Consider the following 20,661-nt stretch of genomic DNA (forward strand, 5'->3'; position numbering starts at 1 on the left):
TCCTGCCAGGCTTGGCTGATCATTAGGCAGTAGCGGACCAGAGGAACAGACTGAGATGCTCAGACTGTCACTGTGGCTCAGACGAGCCTCCGGCAGCACATCATACTGGCATACAGGCCCAGCTCCCCAACGGGCCCTCAGCTACAGCTCTCCTCCTAACATGAAATGGCCTATCTAGGCATGCACAGGGCAGGGGGAAATGCAGTCTTCCATAGAGACAGAAAAAGAGCAAGAGAGACTGTCATTAAATTCACCAGGACTGTTTATGTATGCAGTTACGGCTCAGATCTTGATAGTTGATTGGTAACTTGTTGTGCAGGCCAGCCAGCGGCAGAGACTCAGGAAATCATTTTCATAACATGCAGAGAGAGAGCAGGGAACAGATGACTCATCCACATTCACTGCAGCGGGGGCCAGTCAATCAACGTCCAGCCGTGTTCAAACACACCTCACTCCAAAGATCACAAAGATATGGGTAAGTTTTCACTGAGAGGATCCCCCACTGTGGCTCAGTCATGTATTATTCATTATGGTGATTAAGTCATTCATATTCATTACACGAGTGCATGCACACACACACATGGGCAGACATACAAACATACACACACACACACACACACACACACACACACACACACATAGTGAGGTATGCATAATGTAACCACCTTAAATTAATCCGCAGTGAGGTATCTTAAACAGGTTTTCAGACGGGGCGTAATTATGAAGGAAAATTAAGAGAAAGATGATGATCGTTCTGCTGTGGTGGAAAGATGAGGGCAGGTGTTATATCAGACACCTGAGGGGAGACGCTACGGGAGGCCAGCGGGGTCAGGTGGCAGATGGCAGCAAAGGCCAAATGACACACTACATACAACAGAGGTCTAAGAAATACAGAGGTACACAGAGACCTGAGCCATGAATGTCGCCACTTCTGTCCATATCCCCACTAACAGTCTAAGTAATGGAATCAGGGCATTTGCTGAGAGACATGTGATAACCTGACCCTTGACCCTAAACATATGCCTATTTGTATTTCTTGATGTCATCAGACAACTGCAAAAGTGAAGGCTCGCTGGTTGTTTTTTGTGGAATATTCAAACAAAGAGGAGCTGTGCAGACATTGATTGTGTGGTTTATATATTAATATTTTCGTTTTATGTGCCGTCGACTTGGCCAGGTTTCTGCCAAAAACAGAGATCATTGATATCAAATGTTAATGTCTGTCTGGAGAAACAAAGACAGGATGGAAGAAAGAAAGACAGAAACTCACTATGGTCCGTCTTGAACACTACTACAGTATTTTTATATGTCAAGTGGCTGGGAGTAGACCAATTTTGCTGAATTAATAAATGTAAATACAAGTTTTAAGACAATTACAGGGCACTGACCAGGTCAGCTGCTTAAGAATTGTGCTCTGAATACTCTGATACTCTGTAGACAATCTCTCGTTTACGTTTCTTGGTTTTGGCAGTTAGCATAAACATTTCTGCTCCACTGACACACATACAAATCATGTGCAGCACAAGCTTCCAATGCTATTTGCAGGTAATATGCAACGCTGCCAGGACCACAGAGAGCGTTAGAAGCGTGAGCAGACGAGAGAGGGGGTGGGGGGGGGCATCTTAGCCAGTCTAGCAGTGAACTTCACGTCCACACCCTGCTTGTTTGTTGATCCTCCGGGAGTCTTATGGAAGTGCTTGTTTATCAGAGGTCGCTGCCAGGCCTGCCCTCTCTTCTAGTGTACAGCACCAACGGCACCAAGACAACCAGCATCTGAGCTTTCAGTGGCAGTGGTGCTGGTTGGAGTGGGGCTGGGTGATTTGCATTTGCCTTTGATGTATGCATCGATGCAGGATCAGGGCCCTAATTTCATTGATGAGCGTCGCCGCTGGAAGCACGCAGCACATGCCCTAATGCTAATTTAATAACTTGGCAAGATCGTTTTGCTGATTTCGTAACATGGGCAAGATTCCAAGCGCAAACATGGGCGGGTCAGCGGAATGCTGGGGTTCCACGTATAAACCAGTTCCTTCAAAGCAACAACTTTTTCAGTGAAACTTCTAAATGATTTCATGTCGTGCAGACCTCCCACACAAGAACCTCCGTCTCCTCTGGTGTAAACCGCTCCCTTCAGGACCAGAAATGTGTTGTTTGCTCGATTGTAGAACAATTACTGCGCTCTGTGGGAACGATAATAAGGTATGGTCGAATCATTGTGATAAAGACTTAATTTCCAGATCCACTAATCACTCAGCCCATTTATGCTTGATTGCACCCTGCTTTGTGTAAGTGAAATTAGCAGATAGAGGTATCTCCGCCTATCCTCACTGTGCGGCTGCTGGTGTGCGAAGCACATCCACGGTGCTCGTTGCATTATGAAATTAGGGCCCTCGGCATGTTAAGTGAACATTTATGAAGGTGGAGGGTAAACACACCTAAGCAGATGCAGGCGAGCAGCGCACTGATATCAGAGAGAATTTTGAGGAAAGGCGTGATTGACAGGTTTTAGTGGCTTTGGGGGTGTCTGACGGAGCGCAGCCTCGTCACTGATTTCTGCTCGGGTGGTCGTGGAGGCTCACTTTTTCATAAAGTCAGAACACTGATAGGGAACAGCATGACTCTCTCTGGGGAGGTGAATGTGTGTGTGTGTATACAGGATGTGTGTTTGGTGCTTGGGGTGTGTTGGGTGTTTGTGCAAGTGGTGTGTGTGTGTGTTTATGTGTGTGTCTTTGGTGTGTGTTGTACATGCTACACCCCAGGCTTTCAGGTGTAAACGAAGCGGCAGCTGGGCGGGTATTGATGTGTGCCTGCCACCGCGCTCCCGTTGGCTGCTTTATTGATGGCTGTAATCTGGTGATGTTAGGATGCGATCACACCTGTCTCTGCCGCTTCACGCTCCGCAGTTGCCTAATCCCATTCAGACAGACAACAGCTCCCCGTGCTGCAGGCAGAGCCCACTGAGCCAGAATGGCAGCCAGTGGACGCTTTGGCATAGGCGCAACGGAGCGCTTCTAATGAGGCTGCATTGGCACTGCATTTTGTCTCTCGGTTGGCGGTGACAAAATAAATCTGCTTTGTCTTTTGCTTTCTTTCAGTCTCCAAAATGGCCCTTGTCGGAGAGTTAACCCCTCAATAGGCAGGTCATTCCTTGCCTTGGCAAGCACTACTAGTCAATTTAAACCTTAATTATTTACAACAGGGGGCTAACAGCTTGCTTTTGAACAAAAGGTCGACTTCTTCTACACTTTTCTCTATAACATCCATGGTGGGCGCAAAGGACTCACCAATTACCTCTCTCAAGGACATTTTTCAGGCTCTCAGGTGTTTGCTTGTTTTCATCTGTCATGCACCCAGACATATTGAGTCTATAGAGCTAGAGGTAGAATCTTGTCTGTTTGCAGAAATGCTTCACCCTTACAAACTATCGCAGAAAAAGACTTTCAAGTTTCCCTGGCTTTCCCAAACAACTCCTGCATTCCCATTTAGATGGAAATTAATTGCATTAAGGGGTTTAATTAATGAACAGAAATCTCAGTTGGAGGGCCGAGCCCTGAGATTTGAGCAAGTGCTTTAATCAAGGAGAAAATGGTTCATGGTGAGTATGAGTCATGTTTACCAATGGGGTGTGTGTGTGTGTGTGTGTGTGTGTGTGTGTGTGTGTGTGTGTGTGTTTGTGTGTGTGTGTGTGTGTCAGGCAGCTCAGCGGCTTAATCTAGCATACTTGTGTGTGTGTGGGAGGAGGTCTTGTTACCTAATACAGATACAAACCCCAGCCTATCCTCTTCATAGCCACAAAGCTAATCCCCCTCCCGCATTCTTAACATGGCCAGTGCAGAAAACAACAGCACAAAGAGCTCATTAGCTTCCTTAACAATTAGACACACTGGTGCACGCCCATGCGCCGCCGCATACACTACCCTCACGCATTCAGAACAATGCATGCGTACATCAGCGTTCCTGGAACAATTAGACGCTCTGGCCCCTACTATGCCAACAAACCCTGAGTGTGTCCCATACAATATGCTCATTAGAGCTCCGCCAACCAGCAGAAATGCATATTTCAGTGAGAAACCAGCGATACCCGCTTAACGCATTCTACACACACACAAAAAAAACAAACACACACACATACACCCAAACACAGCGGTACTGCGTTTTTGGACTGGGTCCTATTCCTTTGGCAGCAGGAAGTAAGTGGAGGGTACTGATGCCATTACAGTCTTATCACTTTTAATAAGGGGGAGCAGAGAGCTGCGACAAACAGGGCAAAATTAAATCAGCAGGCGCTGGAGAGAGAGATGGAGAGAGACAGAGAGAGAGAGAGAGAGAGAAGGAAAGAAAGAGAGAGGGAAAGAGAGATCACTACACACGACAGCCCTCCAGCCGATTCCTCTCAGGTGGAACGCCACTCAGGTGCGGGGGAGCGTCGCCGGTGCCCGTTCACGACCCGCACGCCCACTGAGGTCTGAAGAGGAGGGGCACAGATGCTTTTACACACAAAGCCAGAGCCAGGGAAGATCGTGGAGAGGTGGAGTACAGAGGATGAGGAAAAAAAGGGTCTCATCAACGAGAGTGGCTGCTTACAACTCTTCACTTTTCAGACCGCTCATCAACGATGGATGATACTGAACTCATTGTGGAAAATCAGTTCTATGACTGTTCTATCAGAGTTTGATGGCCCACAGTTCCAGTGCAGTTGTGGACAGTGTGGACACACACACACACACACATACACACATGCTTTAGGGAAGAGGGCTAAGATAAGCCAGCGAGTAAGTTGACCCACCATCTGTATCTGGGCAATCAACACATTGCTGTGGAATAAAGAACCATGTGGATAAAGTGGTGAGCATATATATAAATGTATATATATATATTAGTTTTTTTGGCATATCAGTTATAATCAGTCTCACATCAACAGCAATTTATATCAGTTTTAAATCAGGTATGTTGATGAGCTGTGTTTAAAAATGTAAATTTAAAAATAGCAGAAATGTAACTCTGGGTTGCTAGACTAAGCACTTTTCCCAAATCGGTGGCCGTGGGGCAAAATGAGCCAGAGCCTTGGGGGTAAGATGAACCACCATTAACATGAAGCTAAGTCAAATATTTAGTCTTTAAATTAGTGTTGTATCCTAACAATGAATAGCTGACATAAAATTTCATATTTTAGCTGTAGCATAACAGCGTGCCATGTAAACGGATAGGGGCTCCATAGTAATGTGCTTTGTAATGTAGCCCTAGTTTTTGTTTAGGTCCTTGTGGATGACGTAGAAAGAATAAAAGTTTAATTATATTTAAGAGGTTAAGGTTTCAATTGATGGCACACATCCTGAACTTGTGTTGAATGCATTAGTTTTCATATTCCCTTGGCTATAGTTCGAATTTTACCCCACTCTTCCCCTACAGCAATTTCCAGTTGCAAGGAACTGCTTTTAGCTGGGAAGAGTGAGTTCTTGATATGAAAAAGTGAAGTTTTGGTGGAAGCTCTTGGAACTCAACAGAGAACTTTTTAAACAGTTGCTTCACATCCTGAGGTAGCGTTTAAAGAGTGCAGTCTTACAGCTGCTAAAGTGCTAATCACTGTTTTATGCTAAATGAGCCATCCTCATTGCATGTTATGCTGCAGAGTTCCTCTGATGCTAAGTGGGGGGTCCATGCCATGAAGGGAAATCCAATACCCACGCAACATATGCGCTTATCCCATGTCATTATCCATATGTCGGAGCCAACATCAACATTATGCATTCATTAACGGGACCACAAAATGGCCAAGACTTCTTGTTGCAGATAAAAGTTCTGTTGTGGCAGCTCTTTTATTTCTCTTGTGGTGCAAAAAGATAGAGCAGGAACCCTTAATGTATTCCTGTGACTTGATGAGTTTCTAACATTCATCTTGGGCTCAGACTAAGGAGGACGTGAAACAACCATTTGAAATCATCTATAAAATATTACCTTCACCCCCCTACCTCCTCCAATGCGCCTCAAAACCCCCTGCGGGCATCATTAACACCATTCCTTGAAAGAATAGCCTGGGATTTTTAATCTTTATTTTATTTGTGTATAATTCTCAATAAAAGTCACACATTCTTCTGTAGGGTATCCTTGATCTAGGGGCAGCGCCACAGTCTGAATAAAGGTTTTCTTTCAAACTAACCTCAAAGGATCAGCATCAACCCAACTGTCAAAGCACTTTGTTTTGAACAACAGTCTCCCTCAAGGCTGTGTCTCGTTCCATGCATTTGTGTCTTTTTCTCATTTTAATTTGTTCAGATATCATGGCCACTACTGCAGTTTCTTTAACGAACTGAAGGCTAACTTGGACCCTCATAGGACCCTGATTTTAATAGACAGGCACTGCAGGTACTTACATGCAACAAAGAAGTGCATTACATGAAGCTATTTTGATTACTAGAGCACATTCTTTCGGTCATTTTATAACATGAGACAAAGAGTTGAGCGCCTTCGAGGCCGACGCCTCATTTGGGTGTGTCTGATCAAAAAGGTGGGCGTTTTGTGTAAATAGTTTTGGGGAGGTCACACTCCCCTTTCCTAGTTTTCAACGTTTGACAGGTACTTCTAATCTAATCTCTGCACAGTTTGACAGCAAAACATTGACCACTCAGTTAATCTAATAAATTGACCGATCATTTAACTCAACAGAATATGTTACCAAATGGCTACATTGGCTAGCCACCACTATGCTCTAAGCCTCACAGACGATGAATAAAATAAACCAAGATCATGCATCACTAGGTATCATGTTAACTGGTGTTGTCTGCTTACTTTTTCACTGGTGTTACTGTTGACTGTTGCGTGTGCGACTAAACAGGACGAATAGGAAACCATAAAAGCAAACGAGGTAACCAAGTTGAACTTGCATTTACAGCTTTGTGTACATGGTTAGGATAGCAAGTAGCCTAGCTAGTTACAAGATTACACAGTCAGCTGTAGACCTACCTATTATTTTCTATTGGGTTGGCTGTTGCAATAGCCTACAAGTCAAACAGACCACGAAGGCATAGAAATGAAAAAAAAAAAATAACCTGGACAAATAGGAGAAAAGCTTGACTTGACACAAGCCTCCAGTTTATGGTTAGGATCAATGACTGTTAAAACGGAAAACATTGTTTTTTACAGTCAGCTATGTTAATCTGTTACTCACACAAGTTAACATGGGTGAAACAATACGCTACAAAGAAATTGTTCATTGCAATTCTTCATTGAACACATCATGGTAGATGTCAGGCGGCCAATCCTCACCTTTTCAAAGCATGACTGGGTTCAAACCCTATTTTCATTAAATTGCAACTATATTTTATTTGCAAACATCACTCATGTTGCAGTTTACAGGCATTGGCTAAAGACAATCTGATTGTTCAAACCCTGACACTTGCCTTCAACAACAATATGGAGCATCAGAAAAAACGTTGCCCTAGATATTGACAAATCTGCAGCCGTGCACATCTGCAACAGAAGGAGGTAACATCAGCGAAAAAGTAAGTAGACCAGTTACCATGATGCTCTCATACTAATACTCAACAAAAAGTGAGACATAAAAGTCCTATTTTATTTAGTTTTTTACTGCATACTCACTCAGTTTAGACAACCGATCAATGCCTCCCATTATAACATCACAATACAGAGCAAATGCAGACGCACAATTTCTCTGTCTGCAGACGGGCTCATTCCCAAACAATTGTCTTCAATGTTAAATATACATTAAATATATTTTGCTGCTAACACAAGCTACTGACACTGTCATATAAGTTAACTTTTCACAGTGCAGGTTGGACCATGAGTCTATCGATGAGTCTATCTGGGTTCAGTAATGTTGCCTGAATTATAGTAGCACCAGCTGAACAAGCTACTCCTGCTAATAGCAGCTCTGCTTGGCCACTCCCTTTGATGTTACCCTATTTGAGCAAAATCACAGCACCCAACGCAGAGCTCACAGCTGTTCGAAGTAGAGTCTACAGTTATGCCCATGCCCTTCAGAACTGGCACAAATCACGCGCTTTAGAAATGAATGTAAGGGGATGCTAAAGTGTTGAAAGCCAATACCACCAGCAGTAATAAATGGGGAAACCCTTGAATAGCTAACCAGCTGAATGTATGTTGGTACAGTTTGAGGCCCCTTCTGCTTTGATAAGAACTGTGATTTTATTCATCAAAAGTGCCTTTAGAGACTAGACTTCATTAGGAAATGGCTTTGCTGTGAGGCGAGCCAAAACATTTTTGAAATGGCACACGAGAGCCTCGCTGAAAGTCCTCTGGGTCCTAATAGGACTGTGCAGTTTGGTAACCTCAGAGGCAATGGTTAGGGGAAACTAAATGATAGTGAATATGGGTAACAAGCTTGTTTACAAAAACTTAGAATCTTAGCTCACTGACTCAAGTGTGTGTGTGTGTGTGTGTGTGCGTGTGTGTCTGCGCGTGCGTGTGTGTATTCCTTATGTTTGTTTTATCTTTGTTTATTTACCTAGGGCTATTACATAGCTCAGTGAATGGGACATAGAGACACACACACAAACATTAAAATGTCAGTTCCTTCCATTCCAATCAACCAAATTCATTGACGTATTTCAGCACAGCTTTACTGAAACCTGCACAAAGACATACACATACAGGCATATGGAGTCACACCCACACATTCTGCATATACAGCTGTTGAGTTGAGACGATATAATGTTTGCAGTCTGGAGACATGTGCAAGTGACAGAGCCAGTGTGCATGTGTCAGCTGATTGTATGTCCTGATATGTGCCCACAACAGATGGAGCCAGCATACTGTCACAGACTCATTCTGCAACAAGCTCAACACATAGACACCTACACTTACCTAAGGCATGCAATCAGCACAAGTAAATACAGTGGTGAGTTTGGAGAGATGCACTTGTCGGCCTGATATCTGGTCATGTATGCCATCTTAAGCTGTCTGTACAGGTTAGAACAGGACACAGGCAAATGAGGCATGCTGACAGACAGACTGACACACACTTACACACACTCTTGCACAGACACAGACACACACACACACACACACACACACTGTGCCCTCAGACAGAGCTGTAAATATTTAATAGTGTTTCTCCTGGACGGTCAGCAGAGAAGCTGAGGAGAATCGCACTCCCGTCTGATATGAAATCAGGCTCCATGGCAACTGAGGAGCAAACAGCTAAGACTGTGATTATGGAATACAGACAGCCTCCAAGGTGAAACCGAACCTCTGCTGTCAACACCCCCACCTTCCTTCCCGTATTGTTTGGGTTCCTCGTGTCACTCATCCTCAAGAGGACCCAAACAATTTTCCAACTAGTGCCTGTCAATCAGCATGTGGCACCGGGAAAAAACATCATCATAACGAACCACGCTGATCACAATCCCCCTGTCATCTGCTTTCTCCACCACTTCCTCCTCTTCATCAACCCACCTCCATTACCATGGTGATCATCACTGTCACTGTCACTGTCACTGCTGTCGTAAAGATCTGTATCTTCGTCAGCATCTCATAGGATCGTAATCATCCTCATACACTGGGGCCTGGTTAGCGCCTTCGCTGGCTTTACGGAGCCTGGGATGGATGACGAGGGCTGGGAGGCCAAGCTACAGCAGTCCCTGCCTCTCAGTGTGGTGAGCTACAGTGGTGGAGGGCTCACTCTGTGTTTGGGAGGGCCAACTCATTACACTGCTCCCATTCATCTCGGCTGCATGATTGATATCATTGAGAGAGAGAGAGACACAGGGGAAGGGATAGAGGGAGAGAGAGAGAGAGAGAGAGAGAAATAGAGAGAGAGACGGGAAGAGAGGGTGGTGGGAAAGGAGAGAGATGGGGGGGGAAGAGGGCGTGGGAGATGGAGAAATAAGACGAGAGAGAGAGGGAGGTGGAGAGAGAAGGAGAGGGAGAGAAAGTGAGAGAGGTAGAGAGGAAAAGGAAAGTGGCTGCTTGTTCAGATTCAGTACCAGCCCAGCAGAGCCAGGAGAGGAGAGGAGAGGAGAGGAGAGGAGAGCAGCTCACGACTAAAGAGAGAAACAATTTGTTCTCTAAATGAGACTTCTCTCTCTCGTTGCTTCAATTAGAGAAGGGTGCTCACCTGTGCAACCCATCAGAGAGAGAGAGAGAGAGAGAGAGAGAGGGGCTGGGTTTCCATCCAACTAATTGGCATATTTTTAGCCCATTTATGAGAATGTGGCTAAAAGAAATACGAGAATTGCCTGTTTCCATCTGCAATGTTGTGCAAATTAAAAATGGACATTCTCCCAATCAAAGGAGGAGTTGTGAACAGCTGCAGGTTCACAACTTGAGGTTGTCAAGGCAACTTTAACAGAAACACATCTCAATAAAACAATGCGATTGCGAATGCGTTTTGATGCGAATAAACCCGTTTCCATCAAACTCAGTCGTATGATATCTTGTGCGAATCAGGAGTTAATCCACCCCCCTCTAGCGAATTGTTCACATATATGTACACACTCTCGCCTTGTACACGCATACAGATTCAAAAACAGATTCAAACACACTCACACTCAAACACACACACACACACACTCCCATTCATAATCACACACACACACACACACACACACACACACACACACACACACACACACACACACACACACACACACACACACACACACACACACACACTCACTCACTCCCATTCATTATCACACACACTCACTCTGTTTTCTCAGAATTCTCTCTTCTACCTCTCTTTCCTGCCACCTCTGAATTTGTATCAAACGTTTCCCCATGAGCCTACAGAGGCCCTCTGATCTCTCCTTCTTCTCTCTGTCCCCAGACGCCTCTCTTTATCACTGCACAATCTCTCGCGCTGCCTCCCTCTCTCCCTCTCTCCCTCTCTCTACCCTTCTGTGTTTTTGTGTGCGGAGTGTGCCGGTGAGGCCCAGTAACAGGTGTCCTACCTGCCTAATTAACACCGCGTGTCCCAGAGTGCCTTTGGGCCGTCTCATTTACGCACGGCGGGAGCCCCATCTAATTGCATTTTCAGCGTGCTGATTAAAAGAGTGCCATAAATCACTCCACACCGCTCACTCTCGATAGAGCCATCATCATCACACACACACACACACACACACACACACACACACACACACACACATACACACACACACACACACACACACAGACACACACACACACACAGAAATACCAATACACACCTGAAGCGGCATATACACAAGCACACATACTAGAGGGACTGACATGACACATTCATAGAACATGAAGCCTATCACTGCTACTGTGATGAACTGTCCCAGTTGAGGATTGCGGTAATGCAACAGAATGAAGAGGAGTATGGAGATCCTTCAAACCTCGTGTGGGCTAATCACCATACTGACTGCATATAACACCTACAGCACCTTTTCCAGACAGAGTATGGTTTTCTCTCTCTCTCTCTCTCTCTCTCTCTCTCTCTCTCTCTCTCGCACACACACACACGCACACACACACACAGACACATACACACACAGGCAAACTTGCCATTGGCACCCACGTCTGGCTAGGGTCAAGGTTAATGATGGGGAACCCCATTCTGATTATTTCTCACTCCACCTCTCTCTCTCTGTCTCTATCGGTCTCACTCTTCTTCTTCTCTCTCTTTTTCTCTCTGGCTCTGTCCATCTCTCAGTAATGAGCTCTGCGGCCCCGTCCTCTCCTCTCTCGGCTGCATGTGGCATAGACACGGGGAGCCCGTAGCCACGTCCATTAACCCCAAAATCAACATCATTACCACCAGGCCAATGCCAGGGAGAATCACCAGGCCCACTCCTCAAACACAGCAGCTTGCACCTGACCACATGGTGCCTAAATATAGACACAGGACAGGCCAAGGGCTACTCCTCTCTCTAACATGAATGAATGAGTCCTCCGTCTCACACACACACACACACACACACACACACACACACACACACACACACACACACACACACACACACACACACACACAGACACACAGACACAGACACAGACACAGACACAGACACAGACACAGACACACACACACACACACACACACACAGACACACACACACACAGACACAAACACACACACACACACACACACACACACACACAGACACAGACACAGACACAGCCACAGAGACACACACACACACACACACAGACACACAGACACAGACACAGACACAGACACACACACACACAGACACACACACACACACACACACACACAGACACAGACACAGACACACACACACACACACACACACACACACACACACACACACACACACACACACACACACACACACCATGCTCTCCACACACACTCTACACCCCAAAGCCTATCCCATCATCCTCCTCTCTTGAAACAAGGCAGATGTTCTTATAGAAATTCATGTGTTACCTTAATGCAACTCCATGTATGACCCATCATATTCGCCAGTGTCCAGTTCTCAAATGCTGAAGGTTTGATGCACAGGCTATTTTTCATTTCATTTTTCACTGACTACACATTGGTTTCACAGCAAACTCAGGCTCAAACTCGAGCGCTTCTGACCAACATACGAACATCTTTCACGCTTCGTGTATAAGACGTACTGTCTGAATAGGGGGGAACATTCAAGACGAAGACACACAAACACACACACACACACACACACAGTCTATCTCTCACCCTCTCAATCTCACACAAAACACTGTTCCACAGTTCTTTTTCCTTCTGTTTTTTTACCTCCTCACACACACACACACACACACACGCACATTGTGAAAACCATTCTGAGGGTTTCATAAACCATATCCATGTCATGCATGATGCATCTGGACATACTGGCCCAGATGGAAAAGGCATGAGGGTGATACAGTATATTATGCATATGGACAGTCCTTTTAAATGTGTGCATTTTTCATTTTTATTTATCTTTGTTCCCAAATGATGATAATGGACCCTTTTATATATGGTCACATCCATCATACAGCCTGAAGGTGATACATATATGTTATTACACTTTCCATCATCGCCAAATGAATTATTCAGTCATTGTTTTTGTTCCATACGTGCACAAATATCGAATATGCACATTAACGAGCAATCATGAACACAACCCACGTCACATGATATCTCTTATCTGGGCATTGACTAATGATGGTCCGCGCTGAGACGCTTAGTGTTCACGCTAGCATGCAAGCAAGCAACGGGTGACCATTAAAGCTTTCACCATCATCGTGATGAAGAGGTCTCTCTTCCTCTTTCTCTCGTCTCTCTCTTTCTTTCCATCTCTCTCTCTCTCTCTCTCTCTCACCACCTCTGGAAAACAGGCCTTGTCTCTCATTCATTTACCCCCTCTCTCCACTCATACATATCGCATTCAGTCCATTAAGGCACAATTGATGTTTTTCTCGGATGTCATCTGCAGCAGTTAGCCACTGCAGAGCCGGGCGCAGGAAACAGGGGTCACTTCCCAAAGACAAACCGCACTGCCGCTGATGGACGACAAACCGTTGACGTCAGCCTTGATTTAGCCCACAGGCTTAGGTTGTTTATTCTTTGAGGCTGAGGGTTGGGGTCGGATGGCGGTGGGACTTAACCACAGCGGGGTGCTAAGGGTTGGCCGTTGAAGCCCATAGCGTGAAAAAAGAAATAAAAAAAGAATGAAAGTTGAAAGTGCTATCGGTGCTTTGGTTCTAAAACAATGCAGGCAAAAGTCTATTTGCACCGGCATACTGTTGGCCTCAAAGGTCTGAAATGAGATTCGACTCAGGACATGTCCTCAGTGTCTGTTGACCTCGGAGAGAGGACACTTTCAGTCCTCTCCCGTTTGAAGAATGTGGTCTTTTTTTGTGTGTGTGCTTTTTTAGTTTGCTTAACATCTTGCCAGGGTTGTTGTGGATTGCCACTGATTTGGGACCAGTTAAAAAGATCCCTAAAGCCTTCATTATGGCAGAGTTTGGAAGAGCACAGCAAGCTGCAGATGGAATGGAAAAACAACAACACTGTCTCCTGAGTCACCTCCTAACCTCATAAATCTTGATGTTTTTAACATCTTTTCTGTCACCTCTCTCTCTCTCTCTCTCTTTCTTTATCTCTCTTCTTCTCTCTCAGACTCTCAGTCTCCGATGAGAGACAATGCCTGAATAGTTATTGGCACCGCTTAAAAACGCTCAAATATTTCTGGAGACAGAGGAGATATCATCAAAATCAAAAAAAAAAAAAAAAATCCAACAAAGAAAAATGTAATGCAACGCAGGAATTGTATTACGGAAGGTTAGGAGTAATGCTACACCTCAGCATGAGAGCACAAGCCAGACTCTATCACTAAGCATTTAAACCCCATTTAGCCAAAAAAAAGTATGGGGGTTGGGATGAACGCACTTTCACAGTGTCCTTCCACACAGTTAGCCAAAGTCCATAACTATTCCTCTGACCCCTGTGTGCCTCCTCTATTCCATATCCCTTTACGTCTGAGGACCCCAACTTTTCTTTCCCAGCTCCATTTCAGGCTGCTTCCTGACGTTTGCAAGCCCCAAAGCCCTGTGGCAGATCATTAATATCTCGACACAAGAAACCCGGCGCAGACGAAACCCTCGGCCGCCTGCCTCAGTCCCCATTTCAACTAACTGATCAAAAATGCATATCAGCCCACTGGGTCCTGCAGGCAAGCTACAGAAGAGAGGGTGTGTGTGTGTGTGTGTGTGTGTGTGTGTGTGTGTGTGTGTGTGTGTGTGTGTGTCCTTTCTCCCTAAGTGCATAATTTACTCATGGCCAGCCTGCTTCGCTCAAAGGCCAAACAGAGCCGCAACCTCAGCCGGTGCTGGATGGAACAGACAGGGAGAGAACCTGTGTGTGTGTGTGTGTGTGTGTGTGTGTGTGTGTTGGTGTTGGTGTGTGTGTGTTTGTGTGTGTGTGAGGGAGAGATGGGTTTGGGGGATAACGTTTGTTGTGGTTTTGCAGCTTTAAGTGTGAACTGAATTTTTAACGTGTGGAACCACGTTATGTAAATTTTGAAAGTGCTAGAATGACTTAGGGAAAATCTCTATGGAGATAAAGATGTATGCTATCCTCCCTCTCTCTCTCTCTCTCTCTCTCTCTCACACTCACACACACACACACACTACCATGCCGTCACACAGACACCACAGGTTTCTGTATTCCCCTCTTCCCTCCTAATCTTCTTCAGTCTTCATTTTGTTTTTCATCTGTCTGCTGTGTCTCTCCCTGGCTGTGTGTCTGTTCTCTGAGCTGTGTGTCAGGCAGGGTGCTGTGTAGGGGCTGCGTGGTGGGAGACGGTGGGTGGTGAGACTGGCACGCCGCTGCGAGAGAAAGCGATCGATGCCCCGGCTCTTCTGTCAGCGCCTCTCTCTCTCTCTCTCTCTCTCTCTCTCTCTCTCTGTGCGGGCAGATGCTACACTGCTTCCTTCCCCTAGCTGCATCAAGTGCATCCACACTCACCCACTCACACACATGCACAAAACACACACTTTAATGTTTAGTTTTTTTGTCTCTGACAGTAGGTGACGGCTTAAAAGTGCGAGTTTGAGTGTGTGTCTTTGTAAAATCACACACTGCAACTGTGCGGGTGCGTTAAAAAAAAAGTTGGGAGGGGAGTTAAAATGGAAGAAACTGCATGTTTCTGTTTCCAGCGCGGAAGCATGGCTGCACTGATATCACACGGCATTTATAAACTTGCTGTGAAATTGCAAAATAATGTCATAAAAATAAAATGAAATGTAATATCAAAACATTTAACTGTGGGAGGGGGGGGGGGGAAGCAATATAGACACGGCGCAGATTTCATGAGTTTTACCTAGTGGTATGTGTATGTGTGGTATGTGTGGTGTGTGTGTGTGTGTGAGTGGTTGCTGGTGTGGTTGCTGGTGTGTATGCCCACGGGGCCGCTCCAGGCAGGGGGTGTGTGGGAGTGTGTGTGGGGTGTGTGAGGGGGGTAGGGGGGTGAAAAGTTCCCACTGCGCAGAACATCTCCAGTCTCGGGCTGCTTGCTAGTGGGCATCCATAAAGAGTGGCAGAAGCGGAGAAAAGAGAAGTCTCATTAAAATGAGCCGCATATCTGTCTAACACTGAAATTGCCCCCTGTACAATGGAGGGCCCTGCTGACTCTTGGCGTTCTTCAAATTGATTTTCATATAGAGGCTCCCTCGGGGGGGCTATTCCATTTTCATAGGAGCCCTGCATGGCATACACCATTCACTCAATTAATCACATAATACGATCAATTCCTCTGTCGGCAAAGAGAGAGAGCGAGAGAGATAGAAGGAGAGAGAGATGGACAGAAAGAGAGAGAGAGAGAGATAGAAGGAGAGAGAGATGGAGGGAAAGAGAGAGAGAGAGAAGAAAAAAAGACATGCACCAGCAATTTCCTCATGTGAACAACTTAGCATGTCTTTTATGGGCCGTTCTGAGTTATATTACATAACCTATTAAAAGAGAAGTGTCTGTGTGTATATCTGTAGGGGAGGAATGACAGGCGGTCTCCGGCGTTCACCATATGTGCCACCAGGAGGCTGATGCGTATTGGGATTGCACTGAATCGCCCCCGAGCGCGCCATTTGAACGCGGAGTGCACGCATCTCCCAGCGCCGTTGTCTTTGAGAGCATGAGGCAAATAAAAACGATCCGAGGCCAGAGCTGGAGAAACACAGACATGGGCGGAGTGGTACAGATGAGAGGAGGTGGTAGTAAGGGGTAGAGCCCTTGCTGGCTGAGACTGTCGGGAAACAGATGCTCGCCGGGAGGTCTGATTGAATATTTAAAAAGATATGTTTCCCGTGGCCTTGAAATGGAGGGGAACAGTTCTCGGGGGGGGGGGGGGGCGACACACACACAGTACCCATATGGAAGGGAGCAAACGCGCCCACTGTCATCTGGGCAAAACTGGAATGGTTAAGAGCAGGGATATAAGGAGATGCCACTGACAACTATCTCATTATCGCTACACCAGGCTGAGTAATATGTGCATGAGCATATGGATATGCATGTTGTACAGCTGTGTGTGTGTGTGTGTGTGTGTGTGTGTGTGTGTGTGTGTGTCACAATGTGAACTAGTGTATTACAGTGTTATGTTAATTCTGAAAGTGCTGGAATGTCTTGGGGCAAATCTCTGTGGAGATCGAGATGTAGGCTATCCTCTCTCTCTCTCTTTCTCACACACACACACACAAACTAATTCCAGAGAGGATGCCTGCACAAGGGTATTGTGAACTATTAAGGACTACTCTGATATTTATATTTCACTGAGTTCCAGAGCTGTGCCCTCTCAGCTCCTGTTGGCACCTCTGAGGGTTAGCATACCTCCTTGGAGACCCGCGCAGCGCATAACTCATCAGGCTAAGCTTCGGCATAATTATACACTTCCCTCACGAACATGGACTGGGGCCACTCAGGGAGGTAGCTGGGCCTTCTGATGATAATGTCCTTTGGTGGACTGAGACAAGAGAAGACTTACACAGAGGCAAGAGTGAGGAATGTGTCTCTGTGTGTTTGTGGGAGTCCGTGTGTGTGTGTGTGTGTGTGTGTGTGTGTATACGCACGAGTCAGCATGAGTGCAGAAACATCCTTCATTGTAACTTTCTTGAGCTTTACATTTTTAAAGCACGAACTGTTAAAGCAGGCACACAATTACCCATGTCTGCAGAGAGAATAATGAGGTAACTCGACATGAGACTACATGACGTTGAGACAACATTCATGCTGCTCTCAACGACCTGGCGCTAACCTGCAACTCCTCATCTCTCATGTCCGCCTGTCTTTCAGTGGATACGGTACACAGAAATAAAACCAGCTCCGTGTCAATGTCTCCAAAACGGCAAAAGAAAGACCTTTTCGAAAATGTATTCATTCATTTGTAACCAATGATTCCTTCTACCATATATTTCAATAGTAAGTATTTCAATAGTAGCAACTTCATGATATGGTGCATTGGCTGGTTAAATGAATTGCATTCCGTTCGCCAACCAATGTTGTGAAGCGAGCATCATTTCTACTGAACAATTACTGACCTCTGGAGTCGGCAGCTGCACTAAGTCAATTCGCAAAGACGCTGATGAGATGGTATGTATACAATATTTCTTTGCATTCGACTGAGTCTTTCACTGCGTTGCAGTACTATTGTCACGAAGAACAATAAATAATGGCAATGTCTGACGAATTGAGGCTTTGTGGGTCGCTGACTGCCTTTCATAGTCAAAATGCACTTGGTGTAAAGATAAAATATCAGGTCATCAGTGGTTACCTATTTGAGGACTGACACAGATCACTTGTGGAGCAAAGTGATCTGATAAGACAAATGCGAGCAGCCATTGTAAGTTCACAACACTGTACTACTCACTTTTCGTTCATTATTCTGTATGCACCAGGCACAACCATAGACGCCCGTACATGCTCTCTCTCGTTCCAACTCTCTTTTACTCTCTCTCTCTCCCACACACACACACACACACACACACACCTGGGCGGGACAGTGTACAGCGCTCTACCCCCACCTGCCGTTCCGCCTAAGGAACCTGCTCTGTCCGAGCATTCAATATTGATCGCCGTCCTCCCCACGGAGGCGGTCTGTCTGTTTGTAGGCGAGCTTGTGCAGTGGTAGCCAACTTCAAAACTCTCCCGTACCGTCCCTGCTTCTCATGGCACTCAGTGACACAACAAGCCACTACCCAGTGTGGCTCGCAGATCCACTGAGGAGCGAACGTGGACCTCCGATTCAGCATCCTTTTGGCAATAAACACCCAGAATCATTACGCAATAGAATTCACATAATGGAAACTTTGTCGCCCCTTACATTTTTTATAAATGTTTGCGGGATCATTCTTTACAGTAGGGAGCTTTTAACAGTGCTTTTAGTCTCTTAGTAAACAGGATGTAGAATACGGCACTATTTAAGCTTCAGATGCCCGATACAAATTCCAAATGTCTATTTTAGGCCAAAATAGACCAAGCGCCAAGAGTCCAATTGTTTCTCTGCCAGAACGCTCTGAATGGACAGTGCTGGTGTCATGTTCAAAACGTCAATTTCGAGATACGCAGCAGAAAATCCTTTTACACATTTAATCAACCAATACGAAATCATGCGCTTTGTCTATAAACTTCGTGAACACATTTGGATAAATATCAGAAGGGATTAGTTATTATCAGGAACCATCTTTTAAAAAGAAGCGCTCAACCCCTCAAAAGGACGTGCCTAAACTGCAAAACACTGCAAAACAAATCCGCCCTCTACTCCCCGTCTTTTATCCATAGATTTCCCGAACAACCTGCACTCCGGGTCGAGGTGGCGACGTGAACAAGTGTATTATTCCCTCTTGCAAGTTTCCTCACACTATCACACCGTTATCGTGCCATCCTACCTTCAGTACTGCGGATAAGCAATCCGATGAGAAAGATGAGTTTCCCGATCATTTTGTAGCAGGTTGTGCTGATGGACAGCTCACAATGTTGAGGGCGAGTTGAATTCAAGAAAAGGCAACAGCAGAAGTCGTTCCCCTCTCGTTCTCTCGCTCCCTCTTCCTCGCTTTTTTCTCCTTCACTCGCTTTTCGTGTCCGTTTGTGGCGCGCACCCGCTCGTTCACAGCTCACTCGCTCACTGTCCACTACGGACGGAATGTGGTAAAGAGCGCGTTCAGCTCCCTCAATGCAGCAGTCCTCCAAACGCGCTGAGCCTGTCAACTGTCCGGGCGCAGCAACAAGCCCGTTATAAACCAATAGCCCTCCGCTGGAAGTGTATATCCGAAGTTGCGAGTCCAGTTGCCCTGAGCTGGTTTTCTCCAGGATGTTTGCGGTGTGTCGCACAAATACAAGGCTTCGTATTATGCAGGCGAGACACCCTTGAACGTTAGGAGTTCACACAGGCTCTGGCAAATATCCGTGCGCGCACCGACACACAAACACGAACACATACACACACATGCCATACCCAGTAGCCTAATTCGGCTAACACACACGCAGTAAGCAAACAGGTCTCACATTTAGCATCCACATTCACTCACAAAAAGACCAATATCTTACGCCATAACCCAAAGCTGTAATGTTTACCACAAACACAACTATGAAACAGATGTCTCTTTTATGCATTAATGTAAGTGACATTTTAGTGCATGTACTCAAGCTTTACTCTTCAGTTGCTCCAGAGCATATTCTATGGTTATTCAGTATTGCATGGATGTCTTAATCATAACCAGACATGGACCCTGTAGAGCTCATATGATCCTTCCCTCAAAACCTACTGCATAATGAGGGGAGGACAGGTGAACTTGAAACACTCTTACTAATTACTGGAACATCAAGCAGTGTGTGGCCTGTGTAGTTCCAATGAAAACAGATGTGGCATAAAATGCAGCTTGCCAAAGAAAGAGAAGCACAGAAGGTTGAAATATAGGGGGTGTTGCATATTGGATGAGGCCAGGATAGTATCAGTACAAGTGGAAAGAGGATGATAAGTTTTACTTTATCAGTAACATTCTGTTGTATTACCAGTAATCCATTTTGTGGTGACGAGGAATCCAGAAACAGAGCACATGATATTACTGATAATGCTGCTGTTCAGTTTGCCTCTCAACAATGCATAATGAAATGTCCAGTCTGTTCCCTGAAAATATTTCCCCCAGTCAACAATTAGCCATTGTACTATATAAAACTACAAAGATACAATTTATACA

At 45.5% G+C, this 20,661-nt stretch overlaps 1 protein-coding gene across 1 annotated transcript in view; it reads right to left on the reverse strand.

Annotated features, from left to right (window-relative positions):
- LOC105913250 (neural cell adhesion molecule 2-like) overlaps positions 1-19,939 on the reverse strand; it is a 153,159-nt gene extending 133,220 nt beyond the window's left edge. Inside the window, exon 1 of the mRNA XM_031583698.2 lies at positions 19,354-19,939. Coding sequence (XP_031439558.1) covers positions 19,354-19,405 — 52 coding nt within the window. The 5' untranslated portion in view covers positions 19,406-19,939. The remainder of the gene's footprint in view (positions 1-19,353) is intronic.
- Between the last annotated feature and the right edge of the window lie 722 nt (positions 19,940-20,661).

Source organism: Clupea harengus, chromosome 2 (assembly GCF_900700415.2).
Source record: "Clupea harengus chromosome 2, Ch_v2.0.2, whole genome shotgun sequence".
NCBI classification, from domain to species: Eukaryota; Metazoa; Chordata; class Actinopteri; order Clupeiformes; family Clupeidae; genus Clupea; species Clupea harengus.